Here is a 24,397-nt window from a genome sequence, read left to right on the forward strand (position 1 = left end):
TTCTTTCTTTCTTTCTTTCTTTCTTCTTTCATTTATTTATTTTAGAGGTGGGGGCAGGGGGAAGGCAGAGGGAGAGGGAGAGAAAGTGTCAAACAGACTCCACACATAGCACAGACCCAGACGCAGGGCTCGACCCCAGGATCCTGAGATCCCGACCTGAGCTGAGACCAAGAGTCAGACTCTTAACCAGCCGAGCCACCCAGGCGCCCCTCTTAAGATTTATTTCTTGTTTGCTTTGCGTATAAATATGTAAAGTCGGTAGCATCTTTGCTTCGGCCTCAAGTGTGGTTTGCATCCCAGGATCCAGGCTGGGGAAGTCCCGATCCGGGACATGTCCTTGTGGCCGAAGGAAAAGGTCTCTTAAAGCACAAGCCAAGCTGCGCTGGCTCCTGAGCTTCCTGCTCGCTGGGCCCCACGCCCTCGGCCCAGCATCGGTGGCTTCCCAGACACAATGGTGGCCTCCGTACTTGCTGGTCGTATCCATCAGTTTTGTTTTCTTCCTGGTGGTTGCCTTGAAGTGAAGTTTTAAACAAATCAGGTGATAATGCTTGCATCTACTTGGTGTGCGTCCAGAGCCCTTGCACACCTGCCCGTGTCGTGTTGTGACGCCTCCTGGCACACAGGGCGGCCCCAGCTCTGCTGCCCATCCGTAGTCGCGAGGACCCTGGTGGGGTCGGCCCGCTGTGGCTGCCCCTCTGCAGGCTGGGAAGGTCGGGGCCCGGGGGCTCGGGGGCCAGGACGCAGGCCAGGTTAGGGGACACGGATGCGACTGGTAAGGCCACGCGGAAGCTGCATGACGCCGTATGGGAAATACAAAGACGCTTTAGGTGACGATCGTCGTCTCACAGGCAGGATTCATCTTAAAATCAAACAACAACAGAAATCTTTGTTCTGAGTGAACCAGTAACTGAATTCCGGTTTGCACAGGACTTTCCCCAGGAGAGCGGGTGCTGCGCGGGTGGGGCGGGCTGGGGATGGAGCCCGACGGCCGGTGGGGCCGTTTCCCCGTTGCAGTAGCAGTGTCCCCTCAGTGCGGGGGCCCGAAGTCATGTGTCCAGCCCGCCTGTCCCCACGTGCTGCCCTCGTCAACCTCTGCTCCCCACCGGCATGTGGCACTTACCCCCAAATGACCCCGTAGCCTCTGTGGCCTCCTCCAAGCCTTCCCTCACACCAGGCAGGTCGCATTTCTGAAACTCTGAACTTGCCACCGTGTCTGTCCCCATTGGGGTGCAGGTGCCCCTTTGAATCACTATGTTTGTATCCTTTGGGTAAATCCCCAGTAGTGTCTCGGGCTACAGGGCTCCCTTGTGATGTCACCGGGCCCACTGCAGCCTCCTCCCCCTCCCTCCCTCACCCTGTGTCCCTGGTCTCCTCCTCCCCCTCCTCCCTGGCGTCCTCCCCTGTCTGTCAGTGCTCCCTCCTCGGATCCCAGCTCCAAGCAGAGGCAGCACGACCCCGGACCCTCAGACGACACCACCGAGGCCCGTGGTAGTGCTGCTCCCTAAAATTAGTCCAAGTACCCCCAAAGTGTGGCTGCCTTGCATACTGCGGCCTTACCAATGGAAGCACCTTGCAATCTAAATGATCAGATTGCTAAGGATCGGTCCGTGTTCCACGCTCGTTGCCGTCGTGTGTCGCAAAGTCGGGTCCCCACGCCGCTTGCGTGTGCTACGGTATGGGTCGAATTAAACACAGGGGTCCTGCGGTGGGCACCTCTCCATGAAACAAGAAAATGTGCAAGTTCTGTATTTTAGAGGTCAAAGCAGACGAGTCACTTAGCTTGTGGCTCGTCCTCAGGTGTCCCCGTGGCGCCCTGCTCTGTCAGGCAGGCAGCTGCCTCTCTAGAGATGGTGATAATTTACTGTGCCCGTGGATTTTGATGAAGTCAGGTCTGGACTTGCTCTCCGGGTGACAGACCTGGTTTAATTTGAGCCAGATCTCAGGAGGTAGTTGGAGAGGGTGGGTCATGCACCTGCGGCTGTCGTTTGGGGGTGCGCTTCGCCTCTTGTTCTTCTTTCTTTCACTCACCTGATACTTGACCTTTAACATTTTTTTTCCTGACAATTGTTTCAAGAAGACTGTTTTCATTGCCTTCTTGAAACTCATAGAATGAGAATAGGGATCCATAAATATCTTGGTTGAAAATTAGAAGATTGTAGAGTGTCTCCTTGTCTGTTTTGGGACCTGGCAGGAATCCTCCTGTTGGCGGTAAGTGAATAGCTGTTTCATCCACTGTTGTCTTCCCTCCTTTGTTCTTTTCCTGGGAATGCCCTTTTCTTCATTTTCAGGATATTAAAGTCTTCTTAGGCTCACTTGAAGCTTCATCCCATAGGACGCTTCCTAGATTTCCCTCAGTCAGAATTTATTTATTATTTTGTGATGTTTTACTTTGTCCATTCATTTAGACTTGCGACATCCTGGGCTCTTCTTAAAGTTCTTGTTTACCTATTTTTCTCCTCCGTATTTTCAAAAATTTTAAAAGATTTTGCTTAAATTCATCTTAGTTTCAGGGGTAGAATTTAGTGATTCATCAGTTGCACAGAACACGCAGCGCTCATTATGTCAGGTGCCTTCCTTAAGGCCCATCACCAGTTACCTTATCCCCCTCCCCACCTCCCCTCCAGCAGCCCTCAGTTTGTTCCCTGTGGTTTTCCTGCTTCCCTGTTTTTACCTTATTTTATTCTCCCTTCCTTTCTCCTATGTTCATCGGTTTTGCTTCTTAAATTCTACATAGAGATTACACGGTTCTTGTCCTTGGCCGACCGACTTATTTTGCTCACCGTGATATACTCTAGTTCTCTCGGCTGACGGCTGAGCAATATTCCATCGTACACAGACCACCTCTTCTTTATCAGTTCATTTGTTAGTAGACATCTGGGGGCTCTTTCCATAGTTTGACTACTGGGGACACTGCTGCTGTAAACACTGGGGTGCAGGTGCCCCTTTGAATCACTATGTTTGTATCCTTTGGGTGAATCCCCAGTAGTGCAAATGCCGGGTCGTAGGGCAGCTCTATTTTTGACTTTTTGAGGAACCTCCACACAGTTTTCCAGAGTGGCTGCACCGGGTTGCATTCCCACCAACAGTGCAAGAGGGTTCCCTTTCTCCGCATCCTCGCCGACATCTGTTTTTTTCCTGACTTGCTAGTTTTAGCCGTTCTGACACATTCCAGGTGGCATCTCATTGTCATTTTGATTTCTGTTTCCCTGATTGTGAGTGAGTTGGACATTTTTTCACGTGTCTGTTGGCCATTTATATGTTTTCTTTGGAGAAATGTCTGTTCATGTCTTTTGCCCATTTCCTGACCGGGTTTTTTGTTTTCTGGGTGTTGAGTTTGACAAGTTTTTTAAAAATCTTGGATACTAGCCCTTGATCTGATAAGACATTTGCAAACATCTTGTCTCATTCCATAGCTTACCTTTTAGTTTTGTTGATTGTTTCCTTTGCTGTGCAGGGGCTTTTTCTTGATGAAGTCCCAACAGTTCATTTTTGCTTTTTTTTCCCCCTTGTCTCTGGAGATAAGTCTAGTAGGAAGTTGTTGGGGCCAAGGTCAAAAAGGTTGCTGCTTGTGTTTTTCCTCTAGGATTTTTCATGTATTCCTGGGTCACATTTAGGTCTTTCATCCATTTTGAGTCTATTTTTCTGTGTGGTGTAAGAAGGGGTCCAGTTTCATTCTTCCACATGTGGCTGTCCAGTTTTCCCAACACCATTTGTTGAAAGACTGCCTTTTTTCCATTGGATATTCTTACTTATATTGTTGAAGATGAGTTGACCATAGAGTTGAGGGTCCATTTCTGGGTCCTCTGTTCTGTTCCATGAATCTATGTGTCTATTTTTGTGCCAGTACCACACTGTCTTGGTGATTATAGCTTTGTAATAGAGCTTGAAATATAGGATTGTGATGTCTCCAGCTTTGGTTTTCTTTCTCAACATTATTTTAGCTATTTGGGGTCTTTTCTGATTACACACAAATTTTAGGATTGTTTGTTTCAGCTTTGTGAAAAATGCTGGTGTTAATTTGAATGCAATCGCATTTGATGTATGGATTGTTTTGGGAAGTAGAGGCATTTTAATGATATTTGTTCGGGGCATCTGGTGGCTCAGTGGTTGAGCGGCTTGGGTGGTGACCCCGGGGGCCTGGGATCGAGTCCTGCCTCAGGCTCTCTATGGGGATCCTGCGTCTCCCTCTGCCTCTCTTTGTATCTCTCATGAATAAATAAATAAAATCTTAAAAAAACCAAAACCCCAATATTTGCTCTTCTAATCCATGAGCAGGGAATGTTTTTCTATTTCTTTAGCATCTTCCTCAATTTCTTTCATTGGATGTTCTGTCATTTTCAGAGTATAAGTCTTTCACCTCTTTAGGTATCTTATGGTTTTTGGTGCCCAGATTTCCCAGTTTTTAAGAACAGGACTGGAACTTTGTCAAATTCATGCTCTTCCCACTGTCCAGTATGACGCCCCACCCAGTAGGAGGGCAGTAAATTTGTCAAATGAATTTGAATCTTTAAGACTTGTTTTTTTCACGAGAAAGACATTGCACAATTATAATATTCTCCATAAACAGATGGACACTTAAAAAAGGACTGCTCTGATGTGCTTTTATCCATCTTGCTGTGAATTTGCAATTTCCTTACCACTTCAAGCCAAATCATTGAGTGTCCAAGAACAACTGTTTTCCCTTCTCCATAATGAGTTCAGGAAAAACCAGCCATTCCACTGGACCCAGTTGTGTTGCGTAGTGTACTCAGTATAAGATTATGCGATGAGAATTAGAAGCTAGGCTTCCTTTTGGGTGGGGCTGGAGTATTTCCTGTTTGGAGGCTAAGTCTTCTGAAATCAGAATCAATTTTTAAAACATACCATATTGAATTGAGCCCCAGAGATATGTTTCTTCTGTTTGTAGTCTTTTCTTTCCTTTTAATAACAGAAGACATTATAAAAATTCTCACTTCACTCTCTTCCTATTCTTAACTTTTCTTGGGAGGAATCCAGTCAGGAGATGCCAAGGTTGGAGTCTTTTTATCAAATTATTCATAGAAAAAATGATGTGAGCCAACACAACAGCAGCCAGCATCTGTTGTCTCTGCAAGGAGACCACAGCAGTAATTATGCACAGGGTAAGTCGCTTAAAAAATAAATTGATCGATTTAAAAAATTAGGTGTGGAGAATAAAAAGGCACCTGAGGATTTTTACAGTTTTTATGATCGAATCAGCTGTAGCCGAGAGAGTCGTTTTATAATGTGAACATTCTTAGTTTCAGTCCCACATTTTCTTCAGAATTAACTATCCTAATCCTTTTCATTACTCTCAGAGTCTGATGACTCTTGTCCTAGAGTGGAGTCTCCCTCCCCACTCCCCTGATAATGGATTGGGACCTAGTGTGATAGTAGGCCTTTGATTAAGGAGTCAGATCCTGGGTAGACTAAGGAGGATAAGTGATAACTTAGGCAGACTTTTTACATACCCATTTACTTTTCCTCTTTATTCGTCTCAAAATGAAAACCCTAAGCCTTTCTATTTTACATTTATGAAAGAAGATAGCAGTGTAGTTAATAGGAGGAGCACGATCCTTGGATTCAAATCTCAGCTTCAACTGTGTACTAGTTTTGTAAATGTATGTCTCTGGACATCAGTATCCTCCTAATGACTACTTTGCAATTTCTCCGGCCATCAGCATAAACAATAGATACCCAAATATGGCTATTATTATTATTATTATTATTATTATTATTATCATTGTCAATTATTCTGACCTACAGAAATACACAAGTTCCTTGAAAGTATACATTTTTGGAGAATGATCAGGAAATGGGGCATATTATACTTTCATTTTTTTTCCTCTTTTTGGTTTCTTTTCCTTCATTCACTATATGCATGTGCACATGTATTTGTGATTATGAATGTGTGTGTGTGTGTGTGTGTGTGTGTGTGAATTTCATATAATGTGTGTCAGGCAGCATTTCAAGCACTTTGGTGACATTAATGAATAAAACAGATAAAAAATATTATACCTGCCCGTGAAGCTTATGTGATCCTAGTAGGGACAGCTGGAGGCTGACAGATCCTGTGAAAGGTGAAGCAAGGTAAGAGGGGTAGGAGCGGGGAGCGGGGAGCGGGGTGCGTCATAAATAGGGAGGTCAGAGAAGGCCGGAGTGGGGCCAGGACACTGGTTTTGTGTTCCGGGAGGTTTCAGGTACCACCTTTGAGAACTGAGAGCACAGAAGAGAATGGGAGCCTGCCGATTAGTACGAGAACACGAGTGGTTCCTTTGTCAGAACGCAGACCAACGTAGCAGACTTAAGTCTTCAGGTGGCCTCGTTTTATTTTATTCAATTTGAACAAAAACCTTCCATAAATGCTTTTTCTACATACCCTGCCTTCCCAGAAGATGGATACTGAATTCAGCCCAGTTGGTCTGTGACTGCTGCTGGAGGTCATCACCGTGCCTGTCACATCTGTTACTGCTGTCATGAAACCACGTCCTCAGGGCCAGCGGAGGTGCTTTCCGCTGCTGGCTACATAACGGCTGAGCCCACAGCGGTTGTGAGTTCTACAGAGTCGCTACTGCGCACACATGGCTGTTCAAATGAAAATAAATGACATTAAAAATTCAGTTTCTTAGTCACATTAGTCACATTTTAAGTGCTCAATAGCCATACGTGTCTCATGGCCGCTGTGGTAGCACGAATACAGCACATCTCCAGTGCTGCAGAAAGTTCCGTGGCATTTGGTATTTTACATACTCGTCTCTCTGACATTGTTTTCCGTGGTGCTATCAGCTCCAACCTTATCTCTTCCTTTTGGTTTGTTGTCTCTCATGGTTTCTTGTGTTCAAGTCCTTGAGTTTTCGGACTTAGAATTTATATTCCTATTCTGACTGCCCCAAGGCCTTTTTTGCTTGGTTATTGTAATGCAACTGTGCTCTGGCTGGTAAGAGAATCAGACTGCTGAGTTATTATGGGCCAAGTGCTATCAAACTTTAAAGGTAAGATTGCACTTTTATGGAAATGCTTTAGGCCAGTCAGTGGTACCATACTTGGAGCAATGCTATTCCAGGAGTGTTCATTGACCGACTGCCTGCACCTACGCCAGCACTGTTAGGCCCAGGAGATGCAAGTAAAAATGCACATAGCTCCAATCCCTGAGATCACAGTTTATGTAGTGGAGGGAGCCATAAACAGGAAGAGTTTCAGTTGTGCAGGGCCCAGATAGGCCCAGGATATGCTGGAAGACCAGCCAAGATGGTTCATAAGCCAGCCTTCCCCGGGGGTGGCGAGGAGGGAAATGAGACAGGAGATCAGAAGCCAGGGAATGCTCCTTGAAAAAGAGAGTCTTACATGGCATCCTGGAGGATAAACAGGTATGACTCAAATGATGGAGTTGGGAGAATGAGATCAACCAGACGTGATGTACCGTAGCGTGAACAAAGATGCCAAGGAGTGAACTGGCATGCTGAGAGCGGGACCTGTTAAGCTTATGATTGATGGAATTTAGAAGAAAAGGGAGATTGTGTTTATAGAGAGGGACTGGCTTTGAATGGTATGTTGAAGTGATGGTTTTCAGCAGAGCAGGGGAGGGGCAGGGCAGGGGTGGTGACGTAGGCTGATCGGTCTTCCCAGCAGTTCAGTGGTTCAGGCAGCTCCATGGAGGTAAAGTCTGGGGGAGCCGGGGTGGAGTCTGGGGTAGCAGCGGTGGTGCGTGGGTGGAAGAGGATGGGGTCACAGCAGGCCCTCAGTCCAGGCCCACACACAAGGCCTGATGTGAGACTGTAATGGGGTGGAGCAGAGAACCTGAGTTCAATCAATGTTAAAAGTGTAAAATTATCAGTATTTGAGGATCAATTAGATGTGGGGGCTGAAGGAGAGAGGAGTCAGAGATGACCGTAAGCTTACAGGAAACCAATTAATTTGAACCCTTCTTCCTTGTTTGCAGTCCTAGGTTTTGACCTATAGCCTCTACTGGGGATCTGCATCGGCAACTGTGGTGTCTAGGCTGCGTTTTGGCTCTTCCGGACGCCATCACGCTCTCATTTGTTAACAGAACTTGGAGCAGAGACCGTAGTGAAGTACCACCCTCCTATGACTTTAATTCTGCAGCGGCCCATGAAAGTTTATAGAAATTCGGCTTCATTTCTAGTGGCTCCAATCCAGATGCCAAAATTACCCCATTGCAGGGACAGCCCTTGGGTGGACCACTGAATCTGTTCTTCATTATGAACAACTGAAAACCATCAACAAAGTTCTTATATTACGCCAACAATAACACTAGTCAAACGTTAAGGTAATTCCAGGTTTCAGAAAGTTATGAATCTCAAAGTCTGTCTCACTGGACTCTTATTTTTATGTTTACACTATTTATTTATCACGTGGAAAAGCGAGCGGCGTCCTTACTTTTTATAATGGCACATTGCTTTTTTCTTTTCTTTCTTTTTTTTTTTTTTTAGGTTATAAATGACATTCTGAGCTCTGAATGTTGGTGGAGACATGCTTATAGATCTGTAGTCGCTTTAAAGTAAAAGTACAAATTGGGTCCAGATAGGGGAACCAGAAGTAGGAACGGAGCCAGCTCAAAGGGTCCATTATAATGGGGCCTATAATGAAAGCAAGAATTCTCTCCTACCTGCAGTGCATTTTAAAAGGATTTTCCAAGTAACAGTTAATATTTTAATGACATCTGTTAACCTTCCAGAAAAACCTAGTTCTCTATTTTGCAAGATTAAGGAAGTATGCCAAATACATGTTGATACTTCAGCTTTTAACTGACATATTTCATGACTGCATGGCTAAAGCCACAAAATAGTAGGTGCCGGCTACTTTCTTTTTATAGTTTTATTTAGTCACTGCATCTGGGCTTTGTTGCCGAATGTCTTCTCCTCGTCACTCAGATTGCTCCACCAAATTGGATGCTCAGTGGTCTGGCAGTTTGAGTGACTTCTTGGAGGCTGTGAAACTCTGTTCCCTAATCAGGAAGATCTGGGCAAGTCTTGGACGAGGAGAGATGGCACGTCTCTTCTAAGTGAGACAACAGGATTGTAGGACAATTACACAATGTCTTCAAAAGTTTTATCTGAAGAATAGTGATGTGTTTTGGTGATGAACAAGTACTATAAATCGAGACGCGTGGGAAGTCTTCATATTCTTTAAGAGTGTTTTGTGTAAAGGAGGAAAGAAAACAAGCAAGCTGACTTCCCGTAGTTCTTGGTAGAACTATCGTTCTACCAAACCTTTTCCCATTGTTGCTAGAAAAGTGAAATAAAAATAAAGTGAGTAACTTGATGGGAGTTGTCTGTGGTACAGAGACACCACATTAACTATTTGTCAAAAGTTGGATTTTTGAAGATTCTTGGCTTCTTAGAACTTTGGCCATGCACTGCCATTCTTTATATTATGTCCATGAAGCTTGTGTAACAACATATCAAAACAGCTTTGTAAAGAGATAAATATGTGTTTCATGGGTCCCGATGGGAGCTTTCTGAAATGCATATTCTTTATAAATAATTAGTGTCATTCTGTGAAAATCATGACTTCTTAGGGTGGGAAAGAAGGGATAAAAAGCTATCTTTTTAAGTAATTTGTGATTTAGTACCAGCTGGTCAAGTGAGTTGAACAACCTTCTGAGTCATATGTCATATTATTTTGAATGCCTTTGCTCTCTCTTGGGAAACCGGCTAACGTTTGCAGCCCTTGTCCCACAGCAAATCACTCTCAAACTTTGACCTCCTCAAGCCAGTTCGTCGGGTGTAGCAGATGAAGCATGTATGACCTTTAGTGTGTCGATTCAACCTGGCTGGTCGGAAACCATAAGTTAATCCTGTATGACTTTTATTTCTAGGCATTACAGCAGAAGTTCTGGTGGTGACCTCTTTCGAGGAACTGCAGAGAAGGGCCCCAGAAGCAAGAGGGAAGATTGTTGTTTATAATCAACCTTATGTCAACTACTCGACGACCGTGCAGTACCGGGTCCAGGGGGCAGTGGAAGCCGCCAAGGTGGGGGCTTTGGCGTCCCTGATCCGATCAGTGGCTTCCTTCTCCATCTACAGGTTGGTCATGGTGTTCATTTGAAATCCTTTAAAAAGCCAGGATTGTCCGTGAAAGAGAAGCCCTTGTGAAATAAAAACAAACCAGTCAAATGAAAATACTTATTGTTTACGGGATTTTTCCCATTCCAGATTTGGTCATTTGTTTGTAACATCTTCTTTGGCCTTTTTGGGATTCCAGACATTATTTGTACATTCTTTTAAAAAGCTTTCTACATCCACGATGACCCCATAACATTCCTTATATAACCAATATGTTCTGTATTTTCGTTGGAGGGAGAACTAAATTCACGTCTGTGTTTCATCAAAGATTCCTAAGGACTTCAGATGGAGCCAGACCTTTTCCCATTGTTGCTAGAAAAGTGAAATAAAAATAAAGTGAGTAACTTGATGGGAGTTGTCTGTGGTGTAGAGAGAGACACCAGAGGAAGAGAAAGGAGGAAGAAAGAAAGGAAGAGGAAAGAGAGGAGGAAGCAGAGGATCTTGGGTATAGACCCAGTTTTGCCACCAAACAAGCATGTGCCTTGGGAAGAATGTTCTTAAACTCTTTGGGTCTTGGCATTCTCATCTGTGAACCCGGTGATGATGAAGAATTATAAATTTACGTTGTTACTGTAAGACTAAATGAGATGAACTTAGGGAAGATACTTGATTTTCTGCAAAGGTCAATATAAGTGTTTGGTGGTATTTAAGGGCAACAGAAGTTTTGTTTTTTTCTTTGTAGTTCTGATTGAGGTAATTGCAAAGTGCTTTGCTGACCCTCGGTCTTAGGATAAAATTCAGGATTGCAGTGAACAGAAGTTCTAAAACTTGACCTGTAGACAGTTGGCCTAGTGTCCCACATGAAGGGTGAAATATTTGAGGGATATAAACAGGGATAAAAGGAGCACCGTCTTAGTGTAGTAGCCTGGTCTCCCAAAGATAGAAAAGAAAGCATGCAGAAACAATTGAAAATAGGGTTTATTTGGGTTTCAAGATCAGACTAGTGTCTGTTGTGAAGGAAAGTTTATTTATTCTACCCAGTTTTTGTTTGGAGCTGGAGCCACAGCTGCTTGACCTCAATTAGCACCCTGTACCCTTGAAAATAATATAACTGAGGGGACATCAGCAAATAGGAAACCAAGTCAGAAGAGAGTTGTCCGAAAGCACAGACAAAAAAAGGACAGGGATATTTTTCCTTTACGGGGATAAGATATTTTCCCAGGGAGGAAGATGGGACATATTAAAACCACTTTTAAAAGTTGTGTAAGAGAGAAACTAGTTCCACTGATGTCATAGTGCTAAAAATAATGTTCTTTGTAGAGACTAAAGGTTCGGTGACTAGTGAAATAATCATTGGACTGTATTCTCTTGGACGGTTAATCTTCCCAAGAGGGAAGTCCTAAAACGGCTAGCTTACTTCCCAGAATACCTCAATCACTGCTTAGAATGACACACTCAGCAGGCTGTGGCCATTCACTATGATTTCACTGGTCATGAGATCTAAATTACGGAGCTAGCCTGTTGCTTCGTGAAATTGGGTGATTGCCAAAATTATTTATTTAAGAACTACTACTCATAAGACTAATAAACTCCTAAACGACTTAGAATACTGCAATCTATCAGGGTTAATTGACATTTTTTTTTTCCTGGTGTAATGAAGACATCTGGAAAGCAAGGCTATAATCTAGGAGCCCCAGAAAAATTCTGCCCGGCATAGATGTAGACGTCTATTGTTAGCCTCTAATATTTGGGGTCAGCGGCTTACAGTGTATATTAAAAAGGCATTTTTATTTTTCTTCATATGTGTAGATCTAGACTGATGATTTTTCATTGATTTTATAGCTAACCATATTGCACTGGACTCTTGACTTTTATAACTTCATATTTTTGACATTTATAAATACATAATAACATTGCCCTTTACGTAGTACTGTAAAATCTTTCACGTGTGTCATCCTACTTGCTCTGACAACTTAGTGGACCAAGCAGAAGGGGCACTTTTTATCCTCATTTTATAGATGCGGAAATAAAAGTTCAGAGAATTGAGCATAAGAACATGCTTAAGTCTTACATCCTAAATATTTAACCAAAATGAAACAAACTCTGTCCCTTTGTCCACTTCTAGCTAATTGTTTCTTAGAACTAATTTTCCTTCAGGAGTGTTTTATATTCCTGTCTCTGATTCTTCATCCGTCTTTCGCTCTGCAGACCATTTTATTTATTTTAATAATAAATTTATTTTTTATTGGTGTTCAATTTGCCAACATACAGCATAACACCCAGTGCTCATCCCATCAAGTGCCCTCTCAGCGCCCGTCACCCATTCACCCCCACCCCCCACCCTCCTCCCCTTCCATCACCCCTAGTTTGTTTCCCAGAGTTAGGAGTCTCTATTTTCTGTCTCCCTTTCTGATATTTCCTACCCATTTCTTCTCCCTTCCCCTCTATTCCCTTTCACTATTATTTACATTCCCCAAATGAATGAGACCATATAATGTTTGTCCTTCTCCGATTGACTCATTTCACTTATTTCACTTATTTCAGACCATTTTAATGTGCCTCTTGCCAGTATTGACATGGAACTCGTTAAGGTCACGAAGAGCAACCCTGGTTGTCAAATAGGATGGACCCTTCTCAGGCCACCTTCTCACCTCACCTCTCTGCAGCATTTGTCGCTGTTGACTGCTTCCTAAATATCCCTGCTGTTTGGCTTCTACGACTTCTTTCCCCTTGCCTCTTTCTCTTTCTCACTCTCACCCTTTCCCTCTTCCTTTTCCATTTCCTTGGCTTCTCACCCTGAACTTTCTACCTGAACAGTCCCGTCATGCTTGTGGCTTCAGCCACCATCTCTGGGTGACACCTTCCAAACCCACCTCTCCTTCCCATAGCACTGCCTGAGCCCTAGGCCCATACATCCCAACACCTCTCGGTGCGTCTTTTGGATGTTCCATAGCTATACCCACTTCAATTTTCTTCAAAACCGAACTCCTCTTTTTACCTCTTTCTCCTGCATTTCTCACCGCAGGGAAGAGAGTGACATCTCTTCTGTCTTCCAAGTTGGATGGTTCTTGAGTAGTTTTTTTTCTCTTCTCTTACCCATCATTTCTGGCACGACCATGTCTCCTACGTTCTGGTCTTTATTACTCATTTCAAGAAATCCTCACGGAGTAGCCCCATTTCCCAACATCACTCCACATTCTAGTAGTCAGGAGTCACTAACACTTTCCCGACGGACCACATTTCCTCAAGGCTTCATGACGTTGCCTATGCTTTCCCGCTTGCCGCCTCCTATCCTCTTCCTCGCTGTCTCATTCTGTCCTTCAGGATTCATCTAAGTGTTTCTTTTTCTCGGGAGCCCTCCCTGGTATGTAGCTCCAGCCCAGGCGAGCCACCTCTTTCTGGCATTCCCACACCATCCTATGCATACTCTGTATCAGAACGTCTTGGAGGCAGTTGCTGTTCGTGCTTTGGTGGGGTGCACTCACTGTCGTCGCAACTTCAAATCTCAGTCACGTAACACAATGGGAGTTGATTTACTGCCCACATAATGGTTCCGAGAGGGTGTCCAGCAGTGGCTCTTCTTCTGCTTTGCATCTTGTGACGCCATCACCTCTAAGATCTGAGTCCTCTGCAGGATCTTTTGCATCCGGCTGGGATATAAGAAGACAGGGAGAGCTGATAATCACACGGGAGGTTTCTCGTGGCCGGGTTTAGACCTGGCATATCTCGCTTCTACTCATGGTTCGGCCAGAATGAAGTTATAGGAAGGCTAGGAAATTTGGTCTCCCTTTATGCCCTCTGTGAAGGTAAACTGTCCAGTCCAATCTGCCTCCACTCGAAGTTCCAGAAAAAACATGAAAAAAAAATGTGTATACACGCGTGCACATACACACGTATAAAACCTCTATATCCCCATCATCCAGTATGTTTGTCACGTAATAGTAACTCAGGAATGTTCTGCTGAAGGAATGAACTTGTTTTTTTTTGTTTTGTTTTGTTTTTGTTTTTGTTTTTGTTTTTTTAATGAACTTGTTTGAAACTGTACAGTCAGTCGTGGAAGGGCTTTCATGACAAACCAGGTGACCAGATTCTAAGTGCTCTCGGGCCAAAGTGTGGAGCCTCGATATAGTAAGTTCGAAGCAACTTGAATTCTTAGGGCACTTTGCTCTGTATTCAAGGGAAATATCCAAGTGCCCAATATGCCGGGTTATATCCTTCTAATGCCACAACATTTATGAACGATGCATCATGTTATGAGTCGCTAATTGGATAAAACAGCTCCCTTCTCTCCGACAGATGTTTTGCCCTCAGTTCCCTGGAAGGGGTGAGTCCATCTTCCATTGAGGGGTGGCATAGAGATCAGCAACACTAGAGAACAGGATATAAGTTGTGACTGGTTTCTGCTTGGCCTCAAGATTAGAAAATCCCCTAAAGGGCAGAAAATGTGTTTTACCAGCTTGACTGGACACTCGTCAGTGCAGTCAACGCTATTTGTCAGCCATTGTGGAAGCACAACAGTCACGGGGTCCTCTGACCCGTGTCTTTGTGAAACATCTGGTGAGCACTGGGTGATATTCTATATGTTGGCAAATTGAACACCAATAAAAAATAAATTAAAAAAAAAGAAAAAGAGAAACATCTGTAAAATGCCCATTACTTGTTGCCTTCAATATCTCCAGGTTCATTGTTGTTATTTCTGTATGTTGCCAGTATTAGTATTCTGGTGCTCAAATTTACTTCAAAGAGAAGTGCTCTTTATTGATGCTTTTATAATGACTTTTCTTTTGTTCACCATTAAATATCAACTGGGACTCTCATTAGATCTGTTTTAGGCTTTCTGTATGTAAAATACCTTTGCCTTTGTCATAGGAGGATATTTTAAGGATAAATGTAATTATTAATTTAGGCTCTGCAGAGGAACCATTTGTCTCACGTTATTTCTCAAATTAATTAGCTTTTTAGTAAATATTTATTGAGAGCTTACCAGCGCTCAGAAGTTGCTGAGCAGTAGGGTTATTAAAATGAATTAGTCATTTTTTTTTTGTCCCTCAGAAATATTCTGAAGAGAGGAGGGTAAGCTTAAAATATAAACGGCTCATGTAATCTCTTTTATATTTAGTGCAAAATGAGTGACGGGGAAAGGAATGAAGTGAACATTTATGTAGCAGCTATTTTGTACTGACATCTCTGAAGGCGTAAATAGTTTGTTTCAAAATTCTTTATGCAACCCAGGGGAGGCAGATAATTGTTATCTCTTTTACTGAAAAAGAAACAGGTTTAGAATGGTTAAATAATCAAGTCACGCAGCTAACGAAAGAACTGGGATTCATGATTAGAGTCTCTGGTTCTGAATTCCATGCACTTTGGATTATACCAAGTGACCTGAAGAGCCAGCACTTTGGAGACTAAAAGAGCGGAAATCTGATGAGTGCTGGCTACGTAGAGGACGCGGATTTGGGGTATATGCAACAAAAGGTTGAACTTGAACAAGACAAGGGAGGTCTAAAGACGAGCTGCATGTGATCAAGGGGGCAGTGCGTGAGGCACTTGGGTAACACACGGGGAGACCGGTATGGCCGGAGCCAGAAAGTGTCGCAGGAGATCAGGGAAATGAAGTTTTGGGGCGAATGGAAGAGGATCCAGAGGACGGGCTGGGGAGTTTTAAGGTTTATTTGGAGGAAATGGGGAATCATTGTGGTGGAGTTGGGCGGGGGGCGATGTTTTAGAGCAACGTTTCCGTAAAGATGGTCTCTGGAAGGTCATCGTCAGCCTCACCTGGGAGCTTGTTGCTGTGCAAATAGTTAGGCCCCACCTGAGACTCCTTAAAGTCGAAAAGCTTGGGGGTGGGGCTTGTGGCTTAACTCGCCCCCCAGCTCCCCAGCCGATCCTAAGGCTGGGAAATGAGGGCCTGGACTGGGGCGGAGGGAATGGAGAGCAAGAGACAGCAGAGAGCTCGCAGGGGAGAGTGATGGGACAGACGGAGCCTGGCCCTGTTTGACTGGGGGACAGAGGGATGGCCGAGCGTGCAGTCAGACAAGGATCAGAAGCCATGGATGCATCTGCGCTCAGGTCAGCCCAGTACTTAAAAATCATGAGATTCACGTACAACTAAATAGCTGTTTGTGGTTTTTTAGAGCAAAACCAGATTGGGCAACATCCAGGGTGTTCCATACGGCAGGCCGGCAGCTTGTGGGAGTCTCCGAGTCCATTTAGTTGATGGCACGTGTCTCCTTTAGTCCGTTGAAGTTTCCAGGTTTGTCTCTACCCAGCTTGGTGACTGGAGAATAAGGAGAAGTGTCGGGGGTCAGGAGAGGAGCTGATTGCGGGCCACACGGGCCGCTTGGTTTTCAGACGTTTTGCCTTTGAGGCAACCGTGAGGCGTTCCATTAGCTGGTGTTCCTATCTTGTAAGAAAAAACAGGCAACAGGTAAGCATTTCCATCGCTCTATTATCTACTTTTGGGATCACTCGAGGTGATTTAAAATTCTCGGCTGGGGGATCCCTGGGGGGCTCAGCAGTTTAGCGCCTGCCTTTGGCCCAGGGCTCCATCCTGGAGACTCGGGATCGAATCCCACGTCGGGCTCCCTGCATGGAGCCTGCTTCTCCCTCTGCCTGGGTCTCTGCCCCTCTCTCTCTCTCTCTCTCTCTCTCTCTATCATGAATAAATAAATAAAATATAAATAAATAAATAAAATAAATAAAATAAAATAAAAATAAAATAAAATAAAATAAAATAAAAATTATCGGCTGGCTCCCTGCAGTGCAGTAACCTCGGGACGCCTCCTCCTGCCTTCCCGACACGCGGGCTCGAGGATGCCAGGTAATCTCTGTGTTAGCCCAAGTGACATGCAATTCAGAAAGTCAGTCCACTGAGGCCAAGTTGTCTGCTGTACTCCCATTGCCAAATACACACTTATTTTTTTTTTTCCGTATTTTCTCTGTTGCCCCAGATAATTGAGCACAGACTGTAAGTTTTAATCAGCTAAGGAAGCAAAAGGGTCCCCGTCCCCGTGGCTGTGAAAATTGCACCAGTGCCCTGGGTAAGAATGCAGGGAGGCGGTGACATTTGCTCCGTGAATCCCCCTGGCTTACCCTTCGGATCTCTTGGCCTCCCCCGAACCCTGTTAATCGCGAAGAGCCAAGAGGACGAGGAAGAGCAGCGATCCGGTTGGAGGACGACTAGGATCTGATTAAACATTCAGCTGCAGGGAGAGACGAGTGAACCCAGGTGATGTTTACGGAGCATCGGAGAGGGAGCCTGGTCTACCATCTGGTGCGCGAGCTGTGAAAAAGCCTATGAATCAATCCCCGTAATGATGCTTAATTAATACGGAGCCGATAAACGGCGTAATCGAGGCGCTGGTTGGGCTGCAGCAGAGCTAAATAGCTTCAGAGAGGGCCCTGATTAAAGCCATTACAATTTATAAAACATTCTTCATCTTAAGAAAGCCTCCTGATGAGGTTTAACAGGAGCATTTTTGTCATCAGAGGGCCGGCTTAAAGCATTCAGAGCAGAGGGGAAATGTCTTAAGAGGCCTGTTTTGGATGAATTTTGAAGCCGTTTATTCCCAGAAAGTAAAAAAAAAAAAAAAAGCTTGTGTCCTCCCTGCCCCGCCCGCACCCCCTGTTGCTTCCTTAATGGGAGACCCTTAATGATGCCACTTCACGGTGTAGACCCTCTTGGGTTTTTGATGTCCCCCTGGTTGGTGCTTTGGCTGATCTTAGCCTAATTAGCGATCAAGCTTGATTTAAATGGTGTTGAAATAGCGTTGCAATTTGGGGGCATAGGCGGCTGCTGGTGATCACAAATGGGGAAGGTGCCACCACGACTGGACACCATGCAGCTGGGCCTGGGCCAGCCTCCCGGGTCGGGCCCTTCCTGCCTCCGTTCACGCCGAGGCTCACGCCCGATGCACGGCCCTCCAGGTGAGAGCCAGCTCGCGCCATGCACGCAGGTGGGGGCCACCGGGAAGGTTCCCGAGGGCAGGCCACGGGGGACCCACGCTGAACGCGGCTTTTTTTTTTTTTTTTTTTTTTGTCTTTCATCATCCTTTCCTTTCCCGTCTCTCGGATTTTGAAAGGCAGATTCCTTCTAGAAGGCCTTTGTTGGAAATTCCCCAGTGTTCTTCTCTTTAGTCCCTGAACGTTCACCATCGCCTCGGGGGCGTGGTGGGCACACGTCCCCCCAGGGACAGAGTCGGCCGAGGACCCCACCCCGACGTCCAGAACCCCGGTTCACCCTTGCTGGGCGCGCAACCCTGGCCAGACCCGTGGGAGCTGCGGGCCTCGGCCTCGTCTGCCGAGCGGGGAGGTGGTCAGACCTTCCTCCTGCTGTTTGGGGACGTTCTGAGCCGCACGGGAGGTTGAGGTGCTGCTGAGACGCGGCCGGACCGCAGTTTTGCCCCCGGGAAGGGCTGCAGTTCTGCAGCCAAGGGGAGGCTGGAAGTGCTTGGTGCCCAGACGGAGGAGGGCGGGGAGGAGGGAGCAGAGGGAGCAGGACAAACCCTGGTGTCCTGGTGTCCTGCCCAGCCCTGCAGCCCGGCCAGGCCTCCCCTGCCTCCCCCTGCTGAGCTGGCCCGTTGTCGTCGGTCGCGTGCTCAGGGTCTGACTCTGCCTCTGGACCTGACGCTGTCCTGGGGCCGCGTCGTCTGCGTCTTTGTCTCAGTGTCCCCGAGGCTGGGCCGGGCGGGGAGCGGGGACCAGCCGGTTCCCCACCTGGGAATTCAAGGTGTCCCCGTTTCCCGTGGTGCAGGTGGCCCGCTGCTGCCGAGGGGGTCACTGACCTTTTGAATCTCTACTTGCGGAGACGGATCCTCCGGTGGACAGGGCGGTGCGGGGCCCGTGGGGACGAACTCTCCGGCGTCCGGGGTGGCAGCCAGGGCGGTGCGGTTCTGGAAGAGCGTCCCAGGCGCGGGCTACCCGGTGGGGGGTGCGGCCGCTGGGCTGTGCCGCCTGTCGGCCCCCTGGGACTGGCCGTCCCGCATCCGCTGGTGACCGTGAGGTCGCGTCTGTTCCGGCCGCTGTTGTGCGCCAGGACCTAAACCTGTGTGGAGACGTCGCCGCCTCCTCTGGTAAAAGGAAGTCCGCGCCTTCTGAACTCGGGTTTCAGGATCACGACCGCGTGGTGGCCTCGACACTGGCGTCGGCTGTGAACCCAAAGGCCCCCGAGCAGCCTCGGGGAGCCTCTGAGTGGCAGGTGCTTGTGCACACTCGTGCTCACGCGCGCTCTTCTCTCCCGAAAACCCAGGACGCCTCTGCAGTCCCTGTCCCACCCAAGCGGCCTTGCTCAGCGTCCCGGACAGGGGCCAGTGCAGGGCGGCCGCGTGGGGTGGGTGGGCCAGCTGGGGCCCGCTCCCGCCTGCAGCACAGGGAGAAGGCATGCGTGGCCGTGGGCTCTGACCTCACGCGTGGGAGCCCCCGGTGCTGACAACTGCCCCCCGACTCTTGCCGTGGCTACTGGACAGTTGCCGCCAGGCCGTGACGGCCAAGAGGGTCGTGTGATGGGCGCCGCTGAGCTCAGTGCCCCAGGGTGTGGCCCGGGCCCCGTCCTGATTGTGGCTCCTGTGCCCGCCCGGCCCGGCCCTGCACCTCCAGCTGGCTCCTGGTCTTCCGGCCCCACTCTGGTGTGATGTCAGCACCTTAGGGAGCAGAGGGTGCAGGCCCCTTAGGGAGCAGAGGGTGCAGGCCCCTTAGGGAGCAGGGTGCAGGCCCCTTAGGGAATGGGGGCAGACCCTATAGGGAGCAGAGGGTGCAGGCACCTTAGGGAATGGGGGCAGACCCCATAGGGAGCAGAGGGTGCAGGCCCCTTAGGGAGCAGAGGGTGCAGGCCCCTTAGGGAATGGGGGCAGACCCCATAGGGAGCAGAGGGTGCAGGCCCCTTAGGGAGCAGGGTGCAGGCCCCTTAGGGAGTAGAGGGTTCAGACCCCTTAGGGAACAGGGTGCAGGCCCCTTAGGGAACGGGGTGCAGGCCCCTTAGGGAGCAAAGTGCAGGCCCCTTAGGGAGCAAAGTGCAGGCCCCTTAGGGAACGGGGTGCAGACCCCGTAGGGAGCAGAGGGTGCAGACCCCGTAGGGAGCAGAGGGTGCAGGCCCCTTAGGGAGCAGGGTGCAGGCCCCTTAGGGAGCAGAGGGAGCAGGCCCCTTAGGGAACGGGGTGCAGGCCCCTTAGGGAGCAGAGGGTACAGGCCCCTTAGGGAGCAAGGTGCAGGCCCTTTAGGGAATGGGGTGCAGACCCCGTAGGGAGCAGAGGGTGCAGGCCCCTTAGGGAGCAGAGGGTGCAGACCCCATAGGGAGCAGAGGGTGCAGGCCCCTTAGGGAATGGGGTGCAGACCCCGTAGGGAGCAGGGTGCAGGCCCCTTAGGGAACGGGGTGCAGACCCCGTAGGGAGCGCAGTGCCAGCAGCCCTTACTAGTGGGCCCGCGTGTGAGAGCCAGCCAGGATTTCCTCACCTGCGGGAGAGCCTGCACTCACCGTGGTGGGGGGGGCCTGGGGGCTTCCTGAACCTCCAGCCCCGGATAATATTCCAGCGGAGCACAGTCCAGCGTAGGTCAGGGGCTCCCGGCCGAGTCCACATTACCTTGCAGGTGGCAGACGTCTTTCTGATTCACGGATGCCCCTGGGTTACCAACTGGCCTGTGTTGCGAGGACGGGCTCTCCCCTTTTCCCTTCTTATTGTTTCTGGTATCACTTCATGGGGTTTTCTCTAAGACCGCGTGTGTTAGAATTCATTTCCATCATTCTTTTCGACAAAGCATCGGCAATTGGACGATTTCGAAGTGCTTAACACAAGTGAAAGGACTTGACACTCCGCTTGAGTATCCGAAGCTTTGGCAGGAACTCACCTTTTATATCCAAGGGAACCCAAACTACCTCGGATTAAGCCAACTAATTATCCGGGTGTCATCAATACCGTTTCCTCTGAACTTTCTCATTAGCAGCGTGAGCTTTGGAGCAGTAATTCCCGAGGTTATTTTTAGAGTTTACCATTTCCAGTGTGTATGCAAATGAAGATCCTTCGCCCCAGACATCACTGCTGTTAATTGTTAAAATAAATGAGCAAAAATCTTAAATCCGGCAATTACTTCTGATTTTCTCTGGGTCCCCCACCTGTTTTTTTTTTTTTTTTTTTTTGGCCCTCCCTGCAGAGCTAATGTTGAGAAGTGTGTTCTCGAAGAGCCCTTTCCAGGAGAAATAAGAGTCTCGTGTGGGTTTGCAGAGGCCTGCACGGAGGTTTCTTTGGGAGGAGGTCACCTGATTTCTGAGGTGGAGGACAGAAAGCCGTCAACTATGCACCAATTCCGCGTTGGCCACGTCATCGGTGGTTGTGCAAGGGCAGCCTTGGCAGCAGGTCAACGGTGATAGTTTATTTATTTATTTATTTTTAAAGATTTTATTTATTTATTCATGAGAGACACAGAGAGAGAGGCAGAGACACAGGCAGAGGGAGAAGCAGGCTCCACGCAGGGAGCCCGATGTGGGACTCGATCCCGGGACCCCGGGGTCACAGGCCTGGGCCGACGGCAGGTTCTCACCCGCGGAGCCCCCCGGGCTGCCCTCAACGGTGATAGTTTAAAAGCTGAACGACTCTTGGTTCCCACCCGGGTTGCTGCTCCGTAAATTACCTATTTGGCATCTTAGGGAAAGAATTTGATTTCTGACATTTTCCAACTTTATTCATTCAATCAGCCTTTACTTTATTCATTCAAGAAGCGTTTATTAGGTGTCTTTCACATTTCGGGTTACGGGGGGAATCCACGTTTTGTAGGACTGGGCTCTTCTATTATTTGGGGGCCTCTCTAAGAATCAGAATACACACGTACGAATAAAAATTTAGATATAAAACCGACATTTACTTAGAATAACGAAAATCATAACAAATCACGAATTTAAGAAAGGCTGCTAAATAATACAAACATTACAAAATTCAGAAAAACATCCTAATGCTTTCCTTAGATCGCTACCTGTCAAGTTTCTGTATTTTTTTTTTCTCCCCTCTCTGCTTGCCTACACTTTGATTCCTTTTTATATGACGGTGCTTTTGTGCTTTATTTTCCTGAGAGAGAAGCAAAAGAGGATTCAGTCTTTCCTCCAGGGCGGTGAATAGAAATGTGGTTTTTATTATTGGTAGTTTGGGAAAGTTTATTTCAGGCTTACAGCCTTTTATTGGTCATTCCATATACACGTTTAGGACCGTTGTCAAATTTTGGAAGAGTGCTGTTAAGTCTGTGCCGCGTACGAGCAGTAGGGTTTCAGGACATTATACCCTTTCTCGTGTAGGGACAATGAGCTGACGACATTTGAACGAGTTCACTATTTCCTCTCCAGTGGGACATTATTATAACTTTCCGTAATCTTTATGTTTGTCAGTATTTTGTGTCAAGCCGATAAGAAGCGTCAATCTTTTCTCGAGGTGATTGACTCTTCGCTCTCGATATTCCCGAATTACCCCAGTGGCTGTTCAGCGTGGAAAAAACTACATGAGCCCTGGGTGTTCTTCTATAGGTTGAGAAATTGAACACCAATAAAAAATAAATGTATTTAAAAAAAAGAAAAAAAAAAAGAAAAAATACATGTCTTTCTCTCCAGAAACCACGGTTTTTGTATGTATTTTATCTGCTGTTGACGCACTCGATTAGGACAAATACGTCATCTCTGCTGCCGCGAGACCCAACCTGCTGAGGCACGTAGAGCACGGGCCTTCATACCTGAGCGCCTCACCCCTTGTGTGGTGGGGCTGGAGGTGGGCCCCCTGCAGACACGGAAACTCCGCTACATTCCACGGCCCACGACGTCCTCCAAAAAGGAAAGACAGAACATAAAATGAGAAGTGTCCATGGTATACCCCAAACCACGCAATGTGCTCTTCCCAGGAGAGAACTTCCTTTCTAAGTCGGCGTAGACGGGAACGGGGTCACTCGTCTGCAGTTCTGTGGTTGGTCATTGGAAGGCTTTCCCTCGTGGTGGCGTCCGGATCCCCCGCAGGTGTCGCAGGGTAGGCGCTGAGCACAGGATGGTCTCCGGCCCTGCTCCGTTGTCTGTGACGCCAGCAGTCCCGGAGCCGTCGAAGGATGGAAGTGACAACTGTCGGTCGCATAAGTACATCCCCCAAAGCCCAACTAAAACAGCCCCACATGGACTCGCTCTTGGCTGGATCCTCAGCACACCTGTATCCATCGCGGCCTCGTCAGAGGGGGGAGAAGGGTGGCAGGAAGGAGGGCAGACGGGTAGGAGCCTGGACACCCGTCCGGGGCAGACACCAGTGCTAGGGCTCCGCAAATGAGGTTAACACCCTCCTCCTCCTCCCTCTCCCCGCTCCTTCCCCCTCTCCCCCTCCTCCTCCCTCTCCCCCTCCTCCTCCCTCTCCCCCTCCTCCCCCCTCTCCCCCTCCTCCTCCCTCTCCCCCTCCTCCCTCTCCCTCTCCCCTCCTCCCTTCCTCCTCTCCTCCCTCTCCCCTCCTCTCTCTCCCTCCTCCCTCTTCCCCTCCTTCCTCTCCTCCTCCCCCTCCTCCCTCTCTCCCCTCCTCCCTCTCCCCCTCCTCCCTCTCTCCCTCCTCCCTCTCCCCCTCCTCCCTCTCCCCCTCCTCTCCCCTCTCCTCCCTCTCCCCCCCCTCCTCCCCCCTCTCCCCCTCCTCCTCCCTCTTCCCCTCCTCCCCCTCCCTTCCTCCCTTCCTCCCTCTCTCCCTCTCCCCCCTCCCTCTCCCCCCTCCCTCCTCCCTCTCCCCCTCCTTCCTCTCCCCCTCCTCCCTCTCTCCCTCCTCCCCCTCCAACCTCTCTCCCTCCTCCCCCTCCTCCCTCTCCTCCTCTTCCTCCCCCTCCTCCCCCTCCCCCTCCTCCCTCTCCTCCTCTTCCTCCCCCTCCTCCCCCTCCCCCTCCTCCCCCTCCCCCTCCTCCCTCTCCCCCTCCTCCCTCTCCCCCTCCTCCCTCTCCCCCTCCTCCCCTCCTCCCCCCCTCCTCCCTTCCTCCCTCCTCTCCCCCTCCTCCCTTCCTCCCTCCTCCCTCTCCCCCTCCTCTCTCTCTCCCTCCTCCCTCTTCCCCTCCTTCCTCTCCTCCTCCCCCTCCTCCCTCTCCCCCTCCTCTCTCTCCTCCTCTTCCTCCCTCTCCTCCTCCTCCCTCTCCTCCTCCTCCCCTTCCTCCCACTCCTCCCCCTCCTCCTCCTCACCCTACATGTGTCCCCAGCTTTGCAGTTTTGAGTGGTCTCGCTCTTGGAATTCTCATAGGCGTCTTCTTCCTGTTTCTACTTCCTTTTCCTTTCAGAATCTAGGTTTTGAAAATGTGAGAGGCGGGTGAGCCCCTAGAGAACACCTGCTCACCCCCGCACCGCGCAGACGGAGGCCGTGGGGCCGAGGTCACCGAGCGAGCCAACGGCAGAACGGGGACGC

The 24,397-nt window shown here is 48.2% G+C and overlaps 1 protein-coding gene and 2 long non-coding RNA genes across 8 annotated transcripts in view; 2 read left to right on the forward strand and 1 right to left on the reverse strand.

Annotated features, from left to right (window-relative positions):
• The window catches only part of CPQ (carboxypeptidase Q), a 402,483-nt gene that overhangs the window by 125,386 nt on the left and 252,700 nt on the right, over positions 1-24,397 (forward strand). For 4 of the 6 annotated variants that reach the window (XM_035708500.2, XM_035708503.2, XM_035708505.2 and 1 more), the window contains exons 2-3: positions 9,836-10,043; positions 21,165-21,374. In XM_035708500.2, coding sequence (XP_035564393.1) covers positions 9,836-10,043; positions 21,165-21,374 — 418 coding nt within the window. The remainder of the gene's footprint in view (positions 1-9,835; positions 10,044-21,164; positions 21,375-24,397) is intronic. The other 2 variants (XM_049103891.1, XM_049103890.1) reach the window with 1 other exon arrangement.
• LOC118352822 (uncharacterized) lies at positions 1,248-6,617 on the forward strand. Its single transcript, XR_004810603.2, has 2 exons — positions 1,248-1,673; positions 6,390-6,617. It is a non-coding gene; the product is annotated as an uncharacterized LOC118352822 (long non-coding RNA).
• LOC118352817 (uncharacterized) lies at positions 15,226-20,684 on the reverse strand. Its single transcript, XR_004810597.2, has 3 exons — positions 20,491-20,684; positions 17,115-19,660; positions 15,226-16,425 (listed from the first exon to the last, which is right to left on the reverse strand). It is a non-coding gene; the product is annotated as an uncharacterized LOC118352817 (long non-coding RNA).

Source organism: Canis lupus, chromosome 29 (genome assembly GCF_003254725.2).
Source record: "Canis lupus dingo isolate Sandy chromosome 29, ASM325472v2, whole genome shotgun sequence".
NCBI lineage: Eukaryota > Metazoa > Chordata > Mammalia > Carnivora > Canidae > Canis > Canis lupus.